The 18,461-nt window shown below is 42.8% G+C and overlaps 1 protein-coding gene across 6 annotated transcripts in view; it reads right to left on the minus strand.

The window, feature by feature from the left end:
* LOC140476967 (DNA topoisomerase 1-like) overlaps positions 1-18,461 on the minus strand; it is a 137,757-nt gene that overhangs the window by 42,512 nt on the left and 76,784 nt on the right. For 5 of the 6 annotated variants that reach the window (XM_072570009.1, XM_072570010.1, XM_072570008.1 and 2 more), the window contains 2 exons: positions 10,642-10,808; positions 4,222-4,337 (listed from right to left, as the gene is read on the minus strand). In XM_072570009.1, the coding sequence (XP_072426110.1) occupies positions 4,222-4,337; positions 10,642-10,808 (283 nt within the window). Of the gene's footprint in view, positions 1-4,221; positions 4,338-5,768; positions 6,003-10,641; positions 10,809-18,461 lie in introns of those variants that run through there. The other variant, XM_072570013.1, reaches the window with a different exon arrangement.

Here is an 18,461-nt window from a genome sequence, read left to right on the forward strand (position 1 = left end):
CATCTACTTTGTTATGAATGCTACGCGCATTCAGGTAAAGCACCTTAATGCTAACTTTCTTATCATAAGAGATATTGGAAGTCATATGATGTCCTAAGTTATCCTTGCTTTTTTCTGCATTCCCAGTCTGCCTCAATTTTAAATCCGCCTGGACACATGCTATCCTGCTGCTTGTCTTTCCATTTAACGCCATACTCCCTGTTGCTTTCACTTTCTCTTCCCCCCAACTCAGAAGTTTAAAGTCCTACTGGCCACTCTATTTATCCTCTTCGCTAGAACATTGGTACCTGATCGGTTCAGGTGGAGACCGTCCCAACGGTACAGATCCCCCCTGTTCCAAAACTGATGCCAATGCCCCATGAAGTGGAATCCCTCTTTCCCACACCAATCCCTTAGCCACGTGTTTACTTGCCTAATTTTCTTGTCCCTATGCCAATTGGCACGTGGCTCGGGCAGTAATCTGGAGATTATGACCCTTGAGGACCTGTGCTTCAATTTCTTGTTTAGTGCCTCTATCCCCAAACAGGTCCTCCACCCTAGTCTTGCCTATGTCGTTAGTACCAACGTGGACCACAACAACTGGATCCTCCCATTCCCGCTCTAATATCCTTTCAAGCCGGTCGGAGATGTCCCGCACCCTGGCACCGAGCAGGCAACACAGCATGCGAGACTCCCGATCCGGCTTGCAAAGGATACTATCTGTACCCCTAATTATAGAATCCCCTATAACCACTACTTGTCTATTAACTCCCCCCTCTTGAATGGCCTTCTGCACCATGGTGCCTTGGTCAGTTGGCTCATCCTGTCCAGAGCCCTTTTCCTCATCCTAACAGGGAGCAAGAATCTCGTACCTGTTGGACAAGGTCAAGGGCTGAGGCTCCTGCACTCCTGAACTCAGGTTCCCCTTACCTGCCTCACTTACAGTCACACTGATGTGCACAGGTCAGGCAACATCCAAGGAGCAGGAAAGTTGATGTTTCTGGCATAAACCCTTAATCAGGGATTAGTTGGTGGGGTGGGGCAGTCAACAATGGGTCAGAGAGATAAATGGGAGGGGGTTTGGGCTGGGGTGGGGGGAAGGCAGCTTGTAAAGTGATAGGTAGATGAAGGTAGAGAATAATGGTGATAGGACCTTTACATGAAATGTCGATTTTTCTGCTCCTTGGATACTGCCTGACCGCTGTGCTTTTCCAGCACCACTCTAATCTAAATCCATGATAGTGTTAGGTCGGAACGAACGGTGGAGTGGATCAGTGGGAAGGAAGATTGACAGATAGAACCGAAGGCGGTGCAGAGTTGGAAGGTTGGATCTGGGATGAGGTGGCGGGAGGGGAGATAAGGAAACTGGGGATGTTGACACTGATGCTGTGTGGTTGGAGGGTCCCAAGGCAGAAGATGAGGCATTCCTCCTCCAGACATCATGTGGCCTTGGATTTAGTGGTGGAGGAGAACCTAGACTTGCACGTCCTTGGCAGAGTTGGAGTGTGGAAATGGGCGGCCGGAGGGTGGTGGGGATGTTGGGTATGTGCGCCCAAGAGATGTTCCCTGAACCTTTCCACAAGTTGGCGTCCTGTCTCCTCAATGTAGAGGAGATCACATCAGGAGCAACAGACACAGTAAATGAGGTGTTGAATGTGCAGGAATATCTCTGTCAGATGTGGAAGGATCTGTTGGGCCATTGTGAGGTGAGTGGGAAGTGTGGGCACAGATTTTACACCACTTGCCAGGGGCAGGAAGATGCAAGAAGTGCAGGGAGGGTTAGTGGGGCACATGAACGTAACAAGGGAGTGGCAGAGGAAATGGTCTCTGCAGAATGCTGATAGGGGTGGGGAGGGAAATTTATCTCTGGTGGTCGGGTCTGACTGTAGGTGGCAGAAATTGCGGAGGATGATGCATTGTGTCCAAAGATTGGTGGGATGGAAGGTGAGCTCTATTCTTGTTACAGTTGGAGGGGTGGGGGTTCAAGGGTGGAGGTGCAGGAAGTGGAGGAGATACGCTGGAGGGTATTGCAGAAGGAGGGGTTTAGGAAGGGGAAGAGGTGTCCGAGATGGTCCGGGTGAACTTGAGGTCAGGATGGAAGGTGTTTGTGAAGTTGGTAAACTGTTCAACCTCTTCATACAATTCATCAACATCACGAACACTTTCCACCCCATCCTCAAGTTCACCTGGACCATCTCAGATACGCACCTCCCCAATTCTATTTCTGACAACTGACTTAACACAGACATTCACTTCAAACCCACCAACTACCTGGACTACACCTTGTCCCAACATCACCTCCTGTAAAAATGCTATCCCTTACTTCCAATTCCCCAGTCTCCATTGCATTTGCTCTCAGGAGGAGTAATTCCATTCCAGAACATCCCAGATGGCTTCCTACTCTGATTTCCTCTCCCACATGATCAACGATGCCCTCCAACCACAAACCCCACCCCAGGTCCGCACCTTCCACCTCACCAATCTCTCAGGATGCCAACTTGCGGAACAGTTAAGTAAACATCTCTGGGACACACGCACTCAACAATCCCATTGTCGTGTGACTGACCACTTCAACACTCCCTCCCACTCTGCCAAGGACAAGCAAGTCCTGGTTCTCCTCCACTACCCAATCCAAGCCACCTGATGCCTGGAGGAGGAATGTCTCATCTTCCACCTTGGGACCCTCCAACCACATGGTACCAATGTTGATTTCATTAGTTTCCTCATCTCCCCTACCCCCGCTTATCCCAGATCCAACCCTCCAACTCAGCACTGCCCTCTTGAACTGTCCTACCTGCCCATCTTCCACTCCAATCTATCACCACTACCTTCATTTACCTATCACCTTCCAAGCTACCTTTACCCCACCTCCACCCTATTAACATTTGACTCTCAGTCCCCTTGTCCCCCCATGCAACCACCCCCAAATTCCTGAAGGGATTATACCCTAAACATAGACTCTCTTGCTCTCAGATGCTGCCTGACCTGCTGTGCTTTTCCAGTACCACACTCTTGACTCTGATCTCCAACATACAAGATGATCAGAGGATTAGATAGGGTGGACAGCGAGAGCTTTTTTCCCCACAGTTGGTGATGGCTAGCACGAGGGGACATAGCTTTAAACTGAGGGGATAGATATAGGACAGATGTCAGAGGCAGGTTTTTTACTTAGAGTAGTAAGGGCGTGCAACATTTAAAGGACATTTAAATGGTCATTGGATAAATATCTGAATGATAATGGAGAGTGTTGGGTAGATGGGCTTCAAATTGTTGTACCGACCTGAAGCAACAATCAAGTGAAACTATCGAGGGCTGAAGGGCCTGTTTGTCACTGTAATGGGTTAGTGGTGCTGGAAGAGCTCAGCAGTTCAGGCAGCATCCAACGAGCAGCGAAATCGACGTTTCGGGCAAAAGCCCTTCATCAGGAATAAAGGCAGTGAGCCTGAAGCATGGAGAGATAAGCTAGAGGAGGGTGGGGGTGCGGAGAGAGTAGCATGGCCCAACATTTCAACTCCCCCTCCCACTCTGCCAAGGACATGGAGGTCCTGGGCCTCCTTCACCGCCGCTCCCTCACCACCAGACGCCTGGAGGAAAAACGCCTTATCTTCCGCCTCGGAACACTTCAACCCCAGGGCATCATTGTGGACTTCAACAGCTTCCTCATTTCCCCTTCCCCCACCTCATCCTAGTTTCAAATTTCCAGCTCAGCACTGTCTCCTTGATTGTCCGGACTTGTCGGACCTGCCTGTCTCCTTTTCCACCTATCCACTCCACCCTCTCCTCCTTGACCTATCACCTTCATCTCCTCCCCCACTCACCCATTGTACTCTATGCTACTCTCTCCCCACCCCCACCCTCCTCTAGCTTATCTCTCCATGCTTCAGGCTCACTGCCTTTATTCCTGATGAAGGGCTTTTGCCCGAAACGTCAATTTCGCTGATCATTGGATGCTGCCTGAACTGCTGTGCTCTTCCAGCACCACTAATCCAGTATTTGCTTTCCAGCATCTGCAGTCATTGTTTTTACCTCTGTCACTGTGATGGTCTATCTGCAGTCCTCACTGCCTCCTTCACTATCCTGACTACCTGCGGCTACACTTAAGGAACAATGAACCTGCACTCAAGGTCTTAGAAATCTTTGTGGCCATAAATAATATTTGACATGGGAGAAATTGTCTTTTTTGTTGATAAATTCCAGAAACTATTGGTACATTGTAAAAACGGTATGAACATTGGTACTCACCATCGTAATAAAAATCAATACCATCAGGAAGTGGCTCATATTCAGGTGCAAACAGTGGACCGCTGTGTTCAAGAAACATCCATTTCACACCATCCTCATAGTGTTCTTCTTCCCACCTGATGGCATTGAAGGAAAGATAAAGTGCAGAAGAGAGCAATATCAATATTTGGCAATGACTGATACTTTCACAAAAAAAACTATTACTACACATTTCCTTCTTTAAATCAAAGATATCCTTCAAAGATAGTATTAGATAAGCAAAGATAGTTTTTTTGTTAACTTTTAGTTAGCAAGGAGGTCACAGGAAACAACAATTTTATGCTTGTAAAATTATGACATGATTACATGAGGATGATCAATCATTTGAACCTTATAAAATGTTGGATCTTATGTCGAACCCTTCCTCAGCCATTTTAGATTATCTCAAGCAATTCCTCTCCACGCGGTCAACAACTCAAACACCTGAAGTGGATCATTTACAATCTTCAGTGAAAAATGAGTCAACAGTTTGTGACTGCCTTTCATCCTCTCATTACCCTCTTCCTCCCTTCCCTTCCCTCCATCCACCTATTCCCTCTGCAGATGTATTCAACGTCAATTGAATTGAATGTGTTTTCAAATTCCCTTCTGAAAGTATGTTCTATACAATAACTCTATCCTTAGAAAATATTTATGGATCTTTTGCCAATTATCTTAAATATGCTCTCTTTGCTGACTAATTCTTCCGTGGAAACACTTTCTGTTTATGTATCCTTTTAAAAACCTCTATTTTAAGCACTTGAATTCAGAGAAAATCACAACTGTCCCACTGCTCGAGGCCATTCAGCCCATCCAAATGACTATAACATTTCATGCTATTCTCCTACTTTCTTCTTATAATCTTATACATTCTTCTTTGAAATAACTGCCTAACACCCTTCTGAATATCTTGTCTAAACTTGCTTCCACCACACACCATTGGAGCGCAGGCTACAGCATAACTTTGGCTCTGTGTAAAGGTTAGAATTAAAACTCTCAATCTCTATTTAAGAAGAAAAGACCATTCATCTCTAGTATTTTCTCAATTAAACATCTTTATTTGCAAGCCTGGAATACAACCTTCAATCATCAGTGCTCTGACCAGTTTTCTGGAGAATCCAATTTCAGTGGTTTGATAACTGATTTTGTAGAAAGTGGAATTTTTCTAATAGTTCCACAATGCCATTATAGCTGTTTTTGCTATTTGTAGCATTTAATTAAATCTCCAGTTTTTTTTAAACCTGGCTTTCAAATAAGGGAATGTTGAACACTACTTCTAAACATCTCTTTCCTGTCCATCCTACACCTAATTCCAGTCAACTAATCTCACATACAAGACATATAAATCCAGTGATAATATTACATTACTTCAAAGATGAAGAAAGAGAGGATTTGAGTTATCGAAAATGAAATAAACAAAATATTTTACACATGCAAATTAATAGTTCATCTTCCCTTGTGAAGGCACATTTCTCTTTTTATTAATTCCTACCTTATCAGCTTACTAAAAAAAAAAGGTTGCAGCCTACCTCTTTCCTGCAAACCGTACTCTCTGAGCAATAGGAAATGTGCATCTTAAAGTCCTAACAATTAAATTGCTGTGCTTAAAGTTTAAATTGCTAAAGACTATTTTTGTCACAGTAGCCACACATCTGAACATAACAAAACATGTTAGAGATTAGTTTGCTTAAAAATATGTGACACTGAAACACTCCTACAAGAAGAACTCGCTGCATTCATTTCTACTTCATTTGAACTTTGAACCTGACAACACTTCCTGTGGTGCTGCTACATTCCCCTTCCCACAGACAACAAATTTCTGTACATGGAAAATGATTCATATCAGCATAATCCTTACTTAGTTTGAATAAGATTTTCAATTTTTAATTTGTTAAAGCAAACAAAGGGAAAAGAAGATAAATATAACACAAAACAATTCTCATCTGTGACTGTGTCAAAGTAGGAAAAATACTTTTCAATTCAATGACAATTAAGTTAATTGAGCATTTTTATTCCTTTACAAATTAGCTCAGTTTCTTACCTAAAAATTAACTTGACAGAACACAAGATGAAAATGATAAATTTTTTTTTTTGAAGAACTGATATAAAAATCTGAATAAGGTAAAAACAATGACTGCAGATGCTGGAAACCAGATTCTGGATTAGTGGTGCTGGAAGAGCACAGCAGTTCAGGCAGCATCCAAGGAGCAGCGAAATCGACGTTTCGGGCAAAAGCCCTTCACCAGGAATAAAGGCAGAGAGCCTGAAGCGTGAGGAGGGTGGGGGTGGGGAGAAAGTAGCATAGAGTACAATAGGTGAGTGGGGGAGGGGGTAAAGGTGATAGGTCAGGGAGGAGAGGGTGGAGTGGATAGGTGGAAAAGGAGATAGGTAGGTAAGACAAGTCCGGACAAATTATGGGGACAGTGCTGAGCTGGAAGTTTGGAACTAGAGTGAAGTGGGGGAAGGGGAAATGAGGAAACTGTTGAAGTCCACATTGATGCCCGGGGTTGAAGTGTTCCGAGGCGGAAGATGAGGCATTCTTCCTCCAAGCATCTGGTGGTGAGGGAGCGGCGGTCAAGGAGGCCCAGGACCTCCATGTCCTTGGCAGAGGGGAGGGGGATTTGAAATGTTGGGCCACAGGCTGAATGGTTGATTGGTGCGGGTGTCCCGGAAATGTTCCCTGAAGCGCTCTGCTAGGAGGCACCCAGTCTCCCCAATGTAGAGGAGACCGCATTGGGAGCAACGGATACAATAAATGATTAGATGTGCAGGTAAAACTGATGGCTGTGAAGGCTCCTTTAGGACCTTGGATAGAGGTGAGGTAGGAGGTGTGGGCGCAGGTTTTACAGTTCTTGCGGTGGCAGGGGAAGGTGCCAGGATGGGAGGATGGGTCGTGGGGGGGGGGGGGGGGGGGGGCGTGGACCTGACCAGGTAGTCACGGTGGGAATGGTCTTTGCGGAAGGCGGAAAGGGGTGGGGAGGGAAATATATCCCTGCTGGTGGGGTCTTTTTGGAGGTGGCGGAAATGTTGGCGGATGATTTGGTTTATGCGAAGGTTGGTAGGGTGGAAGGTGAGCACCAGGGGGGTTCTGTCCTTGTTACGATTGGAGGGGTGGGGTCTGAAGGCGGAGGTGCGGGATGTGGACGAGATGCGTTAGAGGGCATCTTTAACCACGTGGGAAGGGAAATTGCGGTCTCTAAAGAAGGAGGCTATCTGGTGTGTTCTGTGGTGGAATTGGTGAGCAGATACGGCGGAGGAATTGGGAATACAGGATGGCATTTTTGCAAGAGGCATACGCAGGGTGTACAGACAAGGTTGTAATTCCTTCCCCCTCCCCACCCCGAGTTGGGGGGAGTCCAAAACTAGAGGGCATAGATTTAGGGTGAGAGGGGTAAGATTTAAAAGGAACCTAAGGGACAATTTTTTTCATGCAGAGGGTGGTACCTATATAGAATGAGCTGCCAGAGGAAGTGGTAGAGGCTGGTATACTTACAACATTCAAACGATATTTTGGGAGGTATACGAATAGGAAGTCTTTAGAAAGATATGGGTCAAGTGCTGACAAGTGGGACGAGACTAATTTTGGATATCTCGTTGGCATGGATGAGTTGGACCAAAAGGGCCTGTTTCCATGCTATACATCACTATGACTCTACGACAATGTTAAACTTGAATCAATGATGCCATTTTCAAACTAGAAACCATCTGATGGAATTTTGCAACATTGGAAGTGTCTGTTTCGATAAGTACTTACACCAAACCCTGACTGCCCCACAGGTGGATACAAGAGATCCCACAGCAGAATTGAAAACGAGCAGAGATTTTTTCCAATGCCCGGCACAATATTCATCCTGTAATATACAAATCTAAACTGATAAACCCCTCAACATTTGTTTAACCTACCTGTGGAATACTGCTGCATGCAAATTAGCTTGCTTTGCTTGGGTTTAAAACAGTAAGTGGCTAGAAAGTACTTTGGATCACCTTGACATCATAAAGTACTAAGACCCTCTTTAAAAGTAAAGGGTAAAAAGTTGTATGGGTGGCAGTGTGCCCACGGCAGGGACTGTCATGATTGCCAGGAGAAAATCAGAACCAAGGTCCACGTTAGTCTTGGGCTTTCAGAATACACAGTACAGAAGAGGCCCTTTGGCCCATCAGTTATGTGCTGTTAAAATATACTAAATCAAAACTAGTTCCACTTTCCAGCACATGTCTGTAGTCTTGAATGTTATGACTTAAAATGCTCATCCAAGTACTTTTTAAAGGCTTGAGGCTAGCTACCTCAACTACCCTCCAGGCAGACTACGATCACCTTCTGAGGTAAATTGCCCGTAGCCTTAGGCAAGGGGTATATGTAGATGTACATGTAGGGGTATGGGTGGGTTACGCTTCGGCGGGGCGGTGTGGACTTGTTGGGCTGAAGGGCCTGTTTCCACACTGTAAGTAATCTAATCTAATCTAATCTAATCTAAGAACTTTAAAATATATTTTAAAGTTGCTCTAAAACTTCTGCCTTTCAACTTAAGGGCCCCCTTGTTATTGACTTTAAACAAACGAAAACAGCTGCTTTCTATCTACCCTGATTATGACCTTCATCATCTACCATATCTTTATCAGATATCTCCAATTAACCTTCCGGTCTCAGAAAACAACTGAAGTTTATCCATCCAATCTCCATAACTGAGATGCTCCATCCCAGGTAATATCCTGGTGAATCTCCTCTGCATCCTCTCCAGTGAAATCACATGTTTTCTACAGGTGGTGGTCAGAACTGTACGTAGTATTTCAGCTGTGTCCGAACCAAAGTCCTGAACATCTCCAACACAAGTTGCTTTTTTTAATACTTCGTGCTACAACTGAAAAGAAAATGTCCCATACGCCTTCTTATTTACCCTACTAACCTGTCCTATCACTCTCAGGTATTTGTGGAAAAGCATCCCAAGATCTCTCTGTTCACATTGCGGCTGTACAGGACGTTGGTTAGGGCACTTTTGGAATATTGCATGCAATTCCAGTTTTCCTCCTAACGGAAGGATATTGTGAAACTTGAAAGGGTTCAGCAAAGTTTTACAAGGCTGTTACTACAATTGGAGGATTTGAGCTATAGAGAGGTTGAATAGACTAGGGCTGTTTTCCCTGCAGCGTTGGAGCTGAGGGGTGTCTTTATAGAGGTTTATAAAATCATGAGGGGCATGGAAAGGATAAATAGACAAGGTCTCTTCCATGGGGTAGGGGAGTCCAGAACTAGAGGGCATAGGTTTAAGGAGAAAGGGGAAAGATATAAAAGAAAACCGAAGGGTAACTTTTACAAACATAAAGTGGTGCGTGTGTGGAATGGGCTGCCAGAGGAAGGGATGGAGGCTAGTACAATTGCATCTGGATGGGTGTATGAATTGGAAGGGTTTGGAGGGATGTGGGCCAGATGCTGGCAGGTGGGACTAGATTGGATTGGGATACCTGGTCGTCCTGGATGAGTTGGACCAAAGGGTCTGTTTCCGTGCTGTATGTCTTTATGTATAGATGGGCACTAGAAAGCTCCTGTCAGAGAGTCATAGAGTACTCCCTGGTCTTGTAACTTCAACTAAATTGCATTATCTTGGTTTCAGGATTAAATTCCATCTGTCACTCATCTGACCAATCCACTTGAACTCACATTCACACTCCAGTAACCCAATGCCTTCTTTCTCACTGACATTTTTTATGTCATCTGCAAATGTTATTATACACCCACCCCCACACTCTTCAACATTCTCAACATTTATTTCACCTATGGAATACTGCTGCATGGAAATTAGCTTGCTCTTCTTAGGTTTTAAGAGTTAACTGGTGAGAAAGTACTTTGGATCACCTAGATGTTAAGGCGGCAGTAGGGTCTGAAATTAAGCCAGAGAGGTCAGCATCAAGTCACTCATGACCAATCCTTGACATCGATCCAGCTCCCTCATGAGCCAGCTCTGATAGAACAGGATGTCTGACACTTGTTCTGAGCTGTCAGCCAGGGCTCCCTGCAGGAGCAGTCTCCAAAGGTCAAAAGGTAAATTTTGCACCTATTTCCATATTTTATAAAATCAAAAATCTCATTAGCAAAGACAGATTAGAAGTCAGTTAGGAAATAGCAGGGAAGAGACAAAGGCTAGAAGATCTTATTCTCTCTCTACTTTTTCACCCCTTGCATTTTAGATTAGGAAAATTGGCTTATTGAAATTCAAATATTAAAAGTACTTTCTCAAAAGATTAAAAGGAGGCTCAGCTTTGTTTGTCAATTCCACTAATTTCCGAAGACTGCACATAGATATAGATGCACAAAAGGAGAAGTGATGACTTGATTAAAAATACTACAATTAAGAAAAATATTATTAAACGATCCTTATTCTCCATTCCTAAAGCTATTAACCTCACCATTTCCATTTTTCTGCATCTTTTTTCTTCTCTTCCTCCTCTTTCAATTGAGTCTTGCTTTTTCCCTCCTTCCCCAATTTCTGCTTTCCCTCCTTTTCTTTGATTGTGGTCTTCGATTTCTTCAGCTTCGCAGAGTTACTTGTTGTTGCCTTACACGCAGATGATGTCTGTTTGGAAATTAGACGTATAAAACGTTTCCTTGATTAAAAACATTGAATAATGTGTTAACATGCTCAACAACTAACGAGTAAGGGCAAAGATGTTGTTCATTTTAATTGGTTGCTATTTACAGAAAGTCGTCCAAGGACTGTTGCAGATATTTCCTTGCTGTTATCAGGAAAGATATTTAGTCTATTTTTGTTTTAAAAAAATATGGAAAGCAGATGTCAATCAGTAAAACTAATCTCAATTTCAAAAGCCTATTTCAAAAGGTAATTTATTCAATATTCACATATAGGGCCATTTGCGGCATAGTGGTAGTGCCCCTTTCCTTGGACCAGGGTACTCAGATTCAAGTCCGACCTGCAACAGAGGTTTGGATGGATATCGGTGAACAGGTTGATTAAGCCAGCTAGCGCTCGGCAGGAATTATTAAGAATGGTTTTGTTAGTACTGTGGCAAGCAATAAATAGATCTCCACCAAATTATTTTAGTTTTGATGTAGTAAATTAAAAAAAAGACAATAAGACACAAGAGTAGAAGTAGGAGAGATGAGGACTACAGATACTGGAGATCAGAGTCAAGATTAGAGTGGTGCTGGAAACGCACAGCAGGTCAGGCAGCATCCAAGGAGCAGGAAAATAGATGTTTCAGGCAGAAGCCCTTCATCAGGAATGCGACTGGGAGCCTCTGGAGTGGAGAAACAAAATGGGAGGTGGGGGGGGAGGTGGGGGGGGGGGGGGGGGGGGGGGGGGTGGGGTGGGGGGGAGGAAGAGATGGAGAGGGAAATGGGGTTGTGGAGAAGGTAGCCAAGAGTGTAATAGGTGGATGGAAGTAGGAGTGAAGGTGATTGATCGGAGAGAAGGGTGGAGTGGATAGGTGGGAAGGAAGATTGGCAGGTAGGACAGGTCATGAGGATGGTGCTGAACTAACAGGTTGGTACTGGGGTGGCCAGGAGGGAAATTGTGGAAACTGGTGAAATCCATATTGATGCCCTGGGGTTGAAGTGTTCTGGAGGCAGAAGAAAAGGCATTTTTCTTCCAGGCGTCAGGCAGTGAGGGAGTGGCGTTGGAGGCGGCCCAGGACCTGCATGTCCTCAGTACAGTAGGACCGGGAGTTGAAATGTCCGGCCATGGGGGTTCATTGGTGCAGGTGTCCCGGAGATGTTCCCTAAAGTGTTCTGCGAGAAGGCGTCCAGTCTTCCCAATGTAAAGGAGACTACATCGGGAGCAACAGATACAATAAATTACATTTGTGGAAGTGCAAGGAATAGGAGCAGAAGTAGGCAGTTTGGCTCATCAAGTCTGCTCCACAATTCAAGTAGACCTTGGTTGAACTGATAATCTTTAATTCCATTTTCCTGCCTCATGCCTTTTATGCATGTAGTTGGGTGTTGCTGCCCTTTCAAGGTAGCTGGTCAGGTAGCTGGGAGGGGTGGAGCTGGAGTCTCGACTAGGACCAGTTGTGAAAGTTTGAGCTTCATAAAGGAATTGTTTATGTTCAGATTTACAATTTACTTACCTGGCGCATAATTCCTGGTTACAAAAGAAACACCAACAGAACAATGCTTATACCTCTTCATTTCCTTACTGATTAAATATCTACTTACTTCAGCCTTAAATGTATTTAATGAACCAGAATCTCAACCATATGATAAGGTATGCCACAGTTTCACTAACTTCAAAAGAAATTTCTCATCTGTCGTAAATGGTAAACCCTCATTCTGGGATGTATGCCCTCTGGTTGAAGGCACACTCAGCACCTACCCTCTCAAGCACCAAAGAACTTGATATGTTTCAATACAATCTTCTTTTATTCTTCTAAACTCCAAAAGAGCACAAGTCCAACATACTCGCTCCTCACAAGAAAATCTCTCCATACCCTGTACCAATGAACTTTTTCTGGACTGCCTCCAATGCCAGGACATCTTTCTGAAGGTAAGGAGACCAAAACTGCATACGGTTTTGCAGACATGGTCAAATTAGTGCTTAGTCATTTTAGTAAGACTTCTATTTTAATACAAAAACAGAAATTGCTGGTACATAGCATGTCTGGCAGCATCTACAGAGAGAAAGCAAAGTTAACGTTGTGAGTCCACTGACATCTGCTCTGATGAAAGGTTGCTGAACTCAATGTTAGCTCTTTCTCTCCAGAGATCTGCTGAGCTTCTCCAGCAATTTCTATTTTTGTTTCAGAACTTGACCATTTGCAGTTCTTTGTTTTATTCTTCTATTTTGATACACCCATTACCTTTGAAATAAAGGCCAATATGCCATCTGCCTTCCCTATTACCTGCTGCACGATGTACCATATTTGTTATTTGCTAACAAGGACCTCCACTCCCCTCCCCCAAAAACCATGCTGCAGATTCTTTCGTCTTTCTCTATTTAAATAATATTGAGTTCCTCTATATTCTTCCTGTCAAAGTTCATAACTTATTATATTCTACTGACTGTTATTGTTCACTCACTTAATCGGTTTATACCACTCTGCAGACTTTGCGCCATCTTTCCAATATCCCTACACAGTAAAGAAAGATGCCATTTGGCCCATGGAGCCTCCACTGACCCTCCAAAGAGCATCCCAGCCAGACCCATGCCCCATTCTATCATTGTAACCCTGCATTTACCCTGCTAAATCCACCTAGCCGACATTCTTAGACAGTGAGTAATTTAACATGGCCAATCCAACCAACCTGTACATCTTTGGACTGGCAGGGAAAACTGGAGCACCAGGCAGAAATTCACACCGACATAGGGAGAATGCACAAACTCCACTCATACAGTCACTAGAGGCTGGAATCAAATCAGAGTCCCGAGCAGAGTGAGGCGGCAGTGATAACACAGCCACCATGCTGCATTCTCGCTTTCCTTCATACTTATTTTTCGATCACTTGCAAACTTTGCAATGGTACATTCTTTTCAGTATTCCAGACATCAATTATTGTGGTCCCAGCACTGATCTCTGTGGGACCCCAGTAATTACAGGTGGCTATCCTGAAAATGCCCCCCTCATCTCAACTCTGTCTTCAATTAAAAATCACACAACACTAGGTTATAGTCCAACAGGTTTAATTGGAAGCACTAGCTTTCGGAGCGTCGCTCCTTCATCACCTAGTTATAGTCTGATGTTGAGAGATTTTTAACTTTGTACACCCCAGTCCAACACCGGCATCTCCAAATCATGACTGTCTTCAATTAGTTAGCCTAGCAGGAGGATGGGATTGACCGATTTTTCTTGAGAGCCAACATTGACTTGATGAGCTAAATGGCCTCCTCTGTATTATAAGAAACCTCAAGAGTCCTCCCAGTCCCAGTGTGACATATCCATTTCTTTTGTCAGGATTCCTTGTTACAGAGGCACAACTTTACATGTCCCTGGTGCTCATACCATAAGTAATTGGAATATCTTTTGTTTTCTCTTCATTAATGACACTTCATGATTTTATGCAGCTGTCAAAACTCCTTTCCACCTTGCTTGCTCCAAAACATCAACTTCATTTCATTTTTCTTTTTTTTATTGGATGAGAATAATGCCAGTAAATTCAGCATCTATTGCCTGATCCAAAAATTGTTCTTAAACTAAGTAGCTTGCTTAGCCATTTCTGAGCGCAGTTAAGAGTTGACCACATGGCTGGGAGTTTGGAGTCACATGTCGTCCAACCAGATAACACTGGCAGATCGCCTACCCTAAAATGACATGAATGAACCAGTTTTTTTTGCAACAATCCACAATGGTTTCATGGTCACTGTTAGACTGGCTTTTAAATCCACATTTATCAGTAATATTTAAATGTTACACCAACTGTGGTGGGATTTGAATTCATGTCTCCAGAGCATTCATCTGTGTTTATTGGATTCTAATCAAATGGCAATAGTACTGCACCACAACCTACTAGATTAAATTCTAACAGCCCTGGAATCATGGAGAGTCTCATTCTTATACTTTTAAAAAGACCCTTACATCATCCTTCAAGTATGAAACCTGAACTAGGTAAAATATTCTAATTCTGCATAACCAGAACACTATGAATGTGATGTCCACAGAGACACTTATTTTAACAGTCTCTGTACTTCAGATTTAAGTCAAGAATTCACACAGGTAGCTTTATGGTTGAGGCACGAGATAAGGGGTTGAGGGAATTGTTAAAAGACACCTTTTCAGTGTGAATTCAACCTCAAGATCCAAGAAAAGGCAGTACATCAGCAAAAGCTGGCTCTAATATACTCAAACCCAAATGTTAGGTGCACTAAGTCTTTAATTTTAAAGATAATGCAACCATATTAAAAGGCACATTTTAAAAAGAATAAACCAAGTTAAAACATTTTCAAAATTACATACGTGCTTTGGAAAAAAGAAAATCCATAACACCAATTTTGCAATTAGTATTACAATATCCTTAAATTTTCTTCTCTGGCTTGAGTTGTTTGCCAATACCTATCACACTGACCTGCTAATGTAATGACATCAAAAAGCTGAATTTGATGCCTAATGGAGATCAAATGCAGATATGATCAAAGTCCCATCCTAGTAAATTTAGCAGAGTCATGAGTGTTTGCCAAAATTGGAGACGTCACCCATGGATTGGTCAAGTAACAAAGAATCAAACATAGCACCTAATGTGTTAGATTATTCTCAATCACCAGGCTTGGCCTGTTAAGAAGAATTAATGCCAGACCAGTGTCAGACAATCACATTCTCCCCATCTCTGCGTGGGTTTCCTCTGTGCACTCCAGTTTCCTCCCACAGTCCAAAGATGTGCAGGTCAGGTGAACTGGCCATGCTAAATTGCCCATATTGTTAGATGCATTAGTCAGAGGGGGTGGTTGCTCTTCGGAGGGTTGTTGTGGACTTGTTGGGCCAAAGGGCCTGTTTCCACACTGTAGGGAATCTAATCTAATTGCTAGGCAAAACAAAAACGTTATTGACCAGTCTTTGAAATTCAATGCATTGTCAACAACATCCCAGCTGAACATTCTGGGGAAATCGCCATTGACCAGAAATCTATCTCGAGTAACGAACAGATCACAGGCTAGGTGTTTGCCAAGACGAATTCAGCTCTTGACTTCCCAAAATATTCCCAACATTAAGGGCATAAGTCAAGATTGTGATTACATGTTTTCCATTAGTACAGCTCCAAACAATGCAAAGCACTTCAAAGAAATTTATTATTGGGTCCACTATTTTAAACCACCACCAATGGAATATAGTTGCATTAAAAAAAAAATCTCCTGCACCCACTCACCAAGGGTTCTTCAACAGTACTGTTGAAATCCTTAAGATCTAGCATCAAGAGTAACAAGGGGAGCACCACCACTCTCAAATACCCTTGCAAGAGGTACGTCATTCCTGAATACGTCATCAAGAAATCTGCCTGCTCTCTTTACACTATAACTGTCTCATTCATTTTGGGAAGGTTTACATCCTCGAATTACCTCAGTGAATCGTCCACATATTGCCTGCTGTTTGTTAGAGTCAGAATGGTGAAAGCATCTGTGTTGAGTAAGGAGTCCTGGTACTGTGACCACATGATAATGGAGTGCTGATAGTTTGTCAATCTTTCCAAAAGAAATTGGGATAGTCATAGTATAAAAGGGTTAGAGGGGGCAGGTTTCTTGAAATTTATTCGGGAGAGCTTTTGATATCAACATGCAAAAGAAATAAAACAGAAAAGTACAGCGATGAACCTAATTCTGAGTAACAAAGCCAAACGGTATTTAAGGCAGGCAGTGGGAGAGCATTTAGTGATAGTATGTTTAGACTTGTTATGGAAAAGGGAAAAATGATCCACAAAAAGAGATTTTGGCTTTGGGGAGGGAATGCTTATATAAGGCAGAATCTGGACAAAGCAGATTGAACAGATAATTCCAGGTAAATCTACAGAACAGTGGAGAGCATTCAAACAGATTTGGCAAGAGTACAGGCTAAACACATTCCTTTTAGGGTGAAATAATAGGAGAATCAGTCCAGAGAACCGTAGATGTCTAGAAACATTCGGGACTGGATGAAGAGGAAGAGAGGGGTTTTTAACAGGTACAAAAGGGAACAAATCAACAGAGGCTGTAGTGGAGAACAGTATAGAAAGTGTAGGGGAGAACTGAAGAGGAGAAACACCCCGAATGGCAGAACACTAGGAAGCTGAGAGGAACAGAGTGATCTTGGGTTGCTTGTCCACAGTTCCTTCATGGTAGAAAGGGCACTTTCGTAGTGTAGTTAAAAATATGCTCTCTAGTTTTGAACTTTTTAAGGTGGAAGGGGAAAGGTTTAAAAGGGATCTGAAGGGCAACTAGTTCGTATGTGGAATGAACTAATCAGAGGAAGTTTAGGTGCAGGTACACTTACAACATTTAAATGACATTTGTACAGGTACACAAATAGGGAAAACATTTAGAGGGACAGGGGCCAAAAGCAGATAAACTGGACTAGTTTAGTCTGGGAAACTTAGTTGGCATGGATTAGTTGGACTGAAGGGCCAGTTTCCATGTTGTATGACTCTATGACTTTACACTTTTCAGCAAAAGAATAAACCTACTTCAGTTCTTTGTAGAGGTAAGGGGTCTCTTTGGGTCAGATCCAGGGACAGCTTTGGAACAAGTAAAGTATACTTAAAATGTGTGTTAAACACTAAATAAACTAATTGGAAAAGCCAATACACATGATGTCCATGAAGCTATCAAGCTGCCATGGAATGTTTAATATTAAAAGATTGAAGGCAGGTGGGTGAGGTTTGGCATAAATTTTACTATTTGCAATAAAAGTTTAAAAGGAAATTATTGGATACAGGAATGTAGGTTGACATGGAGGGAGCTATGAGTTGGCATAGGATGAGATTTTGGGGGTTGAAGAGGTGTGACAGATGAAGGTTAGAGGATTCTTATATAAAGCATCATTCTTTGCAAGTCCTGAAGCATTGACAGTGGCACTTTATACAACCATGTCTGCATCCAGTAACCCCTGCTGCCTCCCTCTGTATTCTTTCCAAAGAGCGATGGACTTCACACACCCAGCCACATCACTAAAGAAAATCTGAACACACTGTGCAGTTGATCTTGAGTCAGATTTTTGGAGTCGGGAATTTAGCAAAATTCAGGTAGTAATCTTTAGATAAGAAATCAGTCATTTAGGACTGAGAATGGCAAACAGCTTTTTCATTTGAGCTGTCACTCTTTAAAATTCTATAATCTACATCTAATAGGATCATAGATATTTAGACAGTATTTTAAAGAAAGGACTTGCATTGTATAGGAACTTAGAACATTTTACAGCTAATGAGGTGGCATTTAGGAAGTGTGAGAAATACAGCAATCAATTTTCATACAACAATCCTTTCATAACGTTAAGGGATAAATATGACCAGCACAAAAGCAGCTAATGCCAGTCTTTTTCAAACTGTGCCATGGATCTTTTATCTGCACTTGACAGGACAGATAGTGTCGCTGTCACAGGACTGCATTAAATTGTCAGCTTTAATTTAAACACAAGTCTTAGAATACGACAAATCCACAATTTTCTGATTCCAAGATGATAAGTTACATTAAGTGAGTTAAGACTGCAATTGCTAAAGATTTTGAACTTAAAATTTTATCAAAAAATATCAAGCATCAAAATCATAGAGGCAAGTGGAACAAAAATTGAAGATCTTTATGATCTGAATTAATGGC

This window comes from Chiloscyllium punctatum, chromosome 5 (assembly GCF_047496795.1).
Source record: "Chiloscyllium punctatum isolate Juve2018m chromosome 5, sChiPun1.3, whole genome shotgun sequence".
Taxonomy (NCBI): domain Eukaryota; kingdom Metazoa; phylum Chordata; class Chondrichthyes; order Orectolobiformes; family Hemiscylliidae; genus Chiloscyllium; species Chiloscyllium punctatum.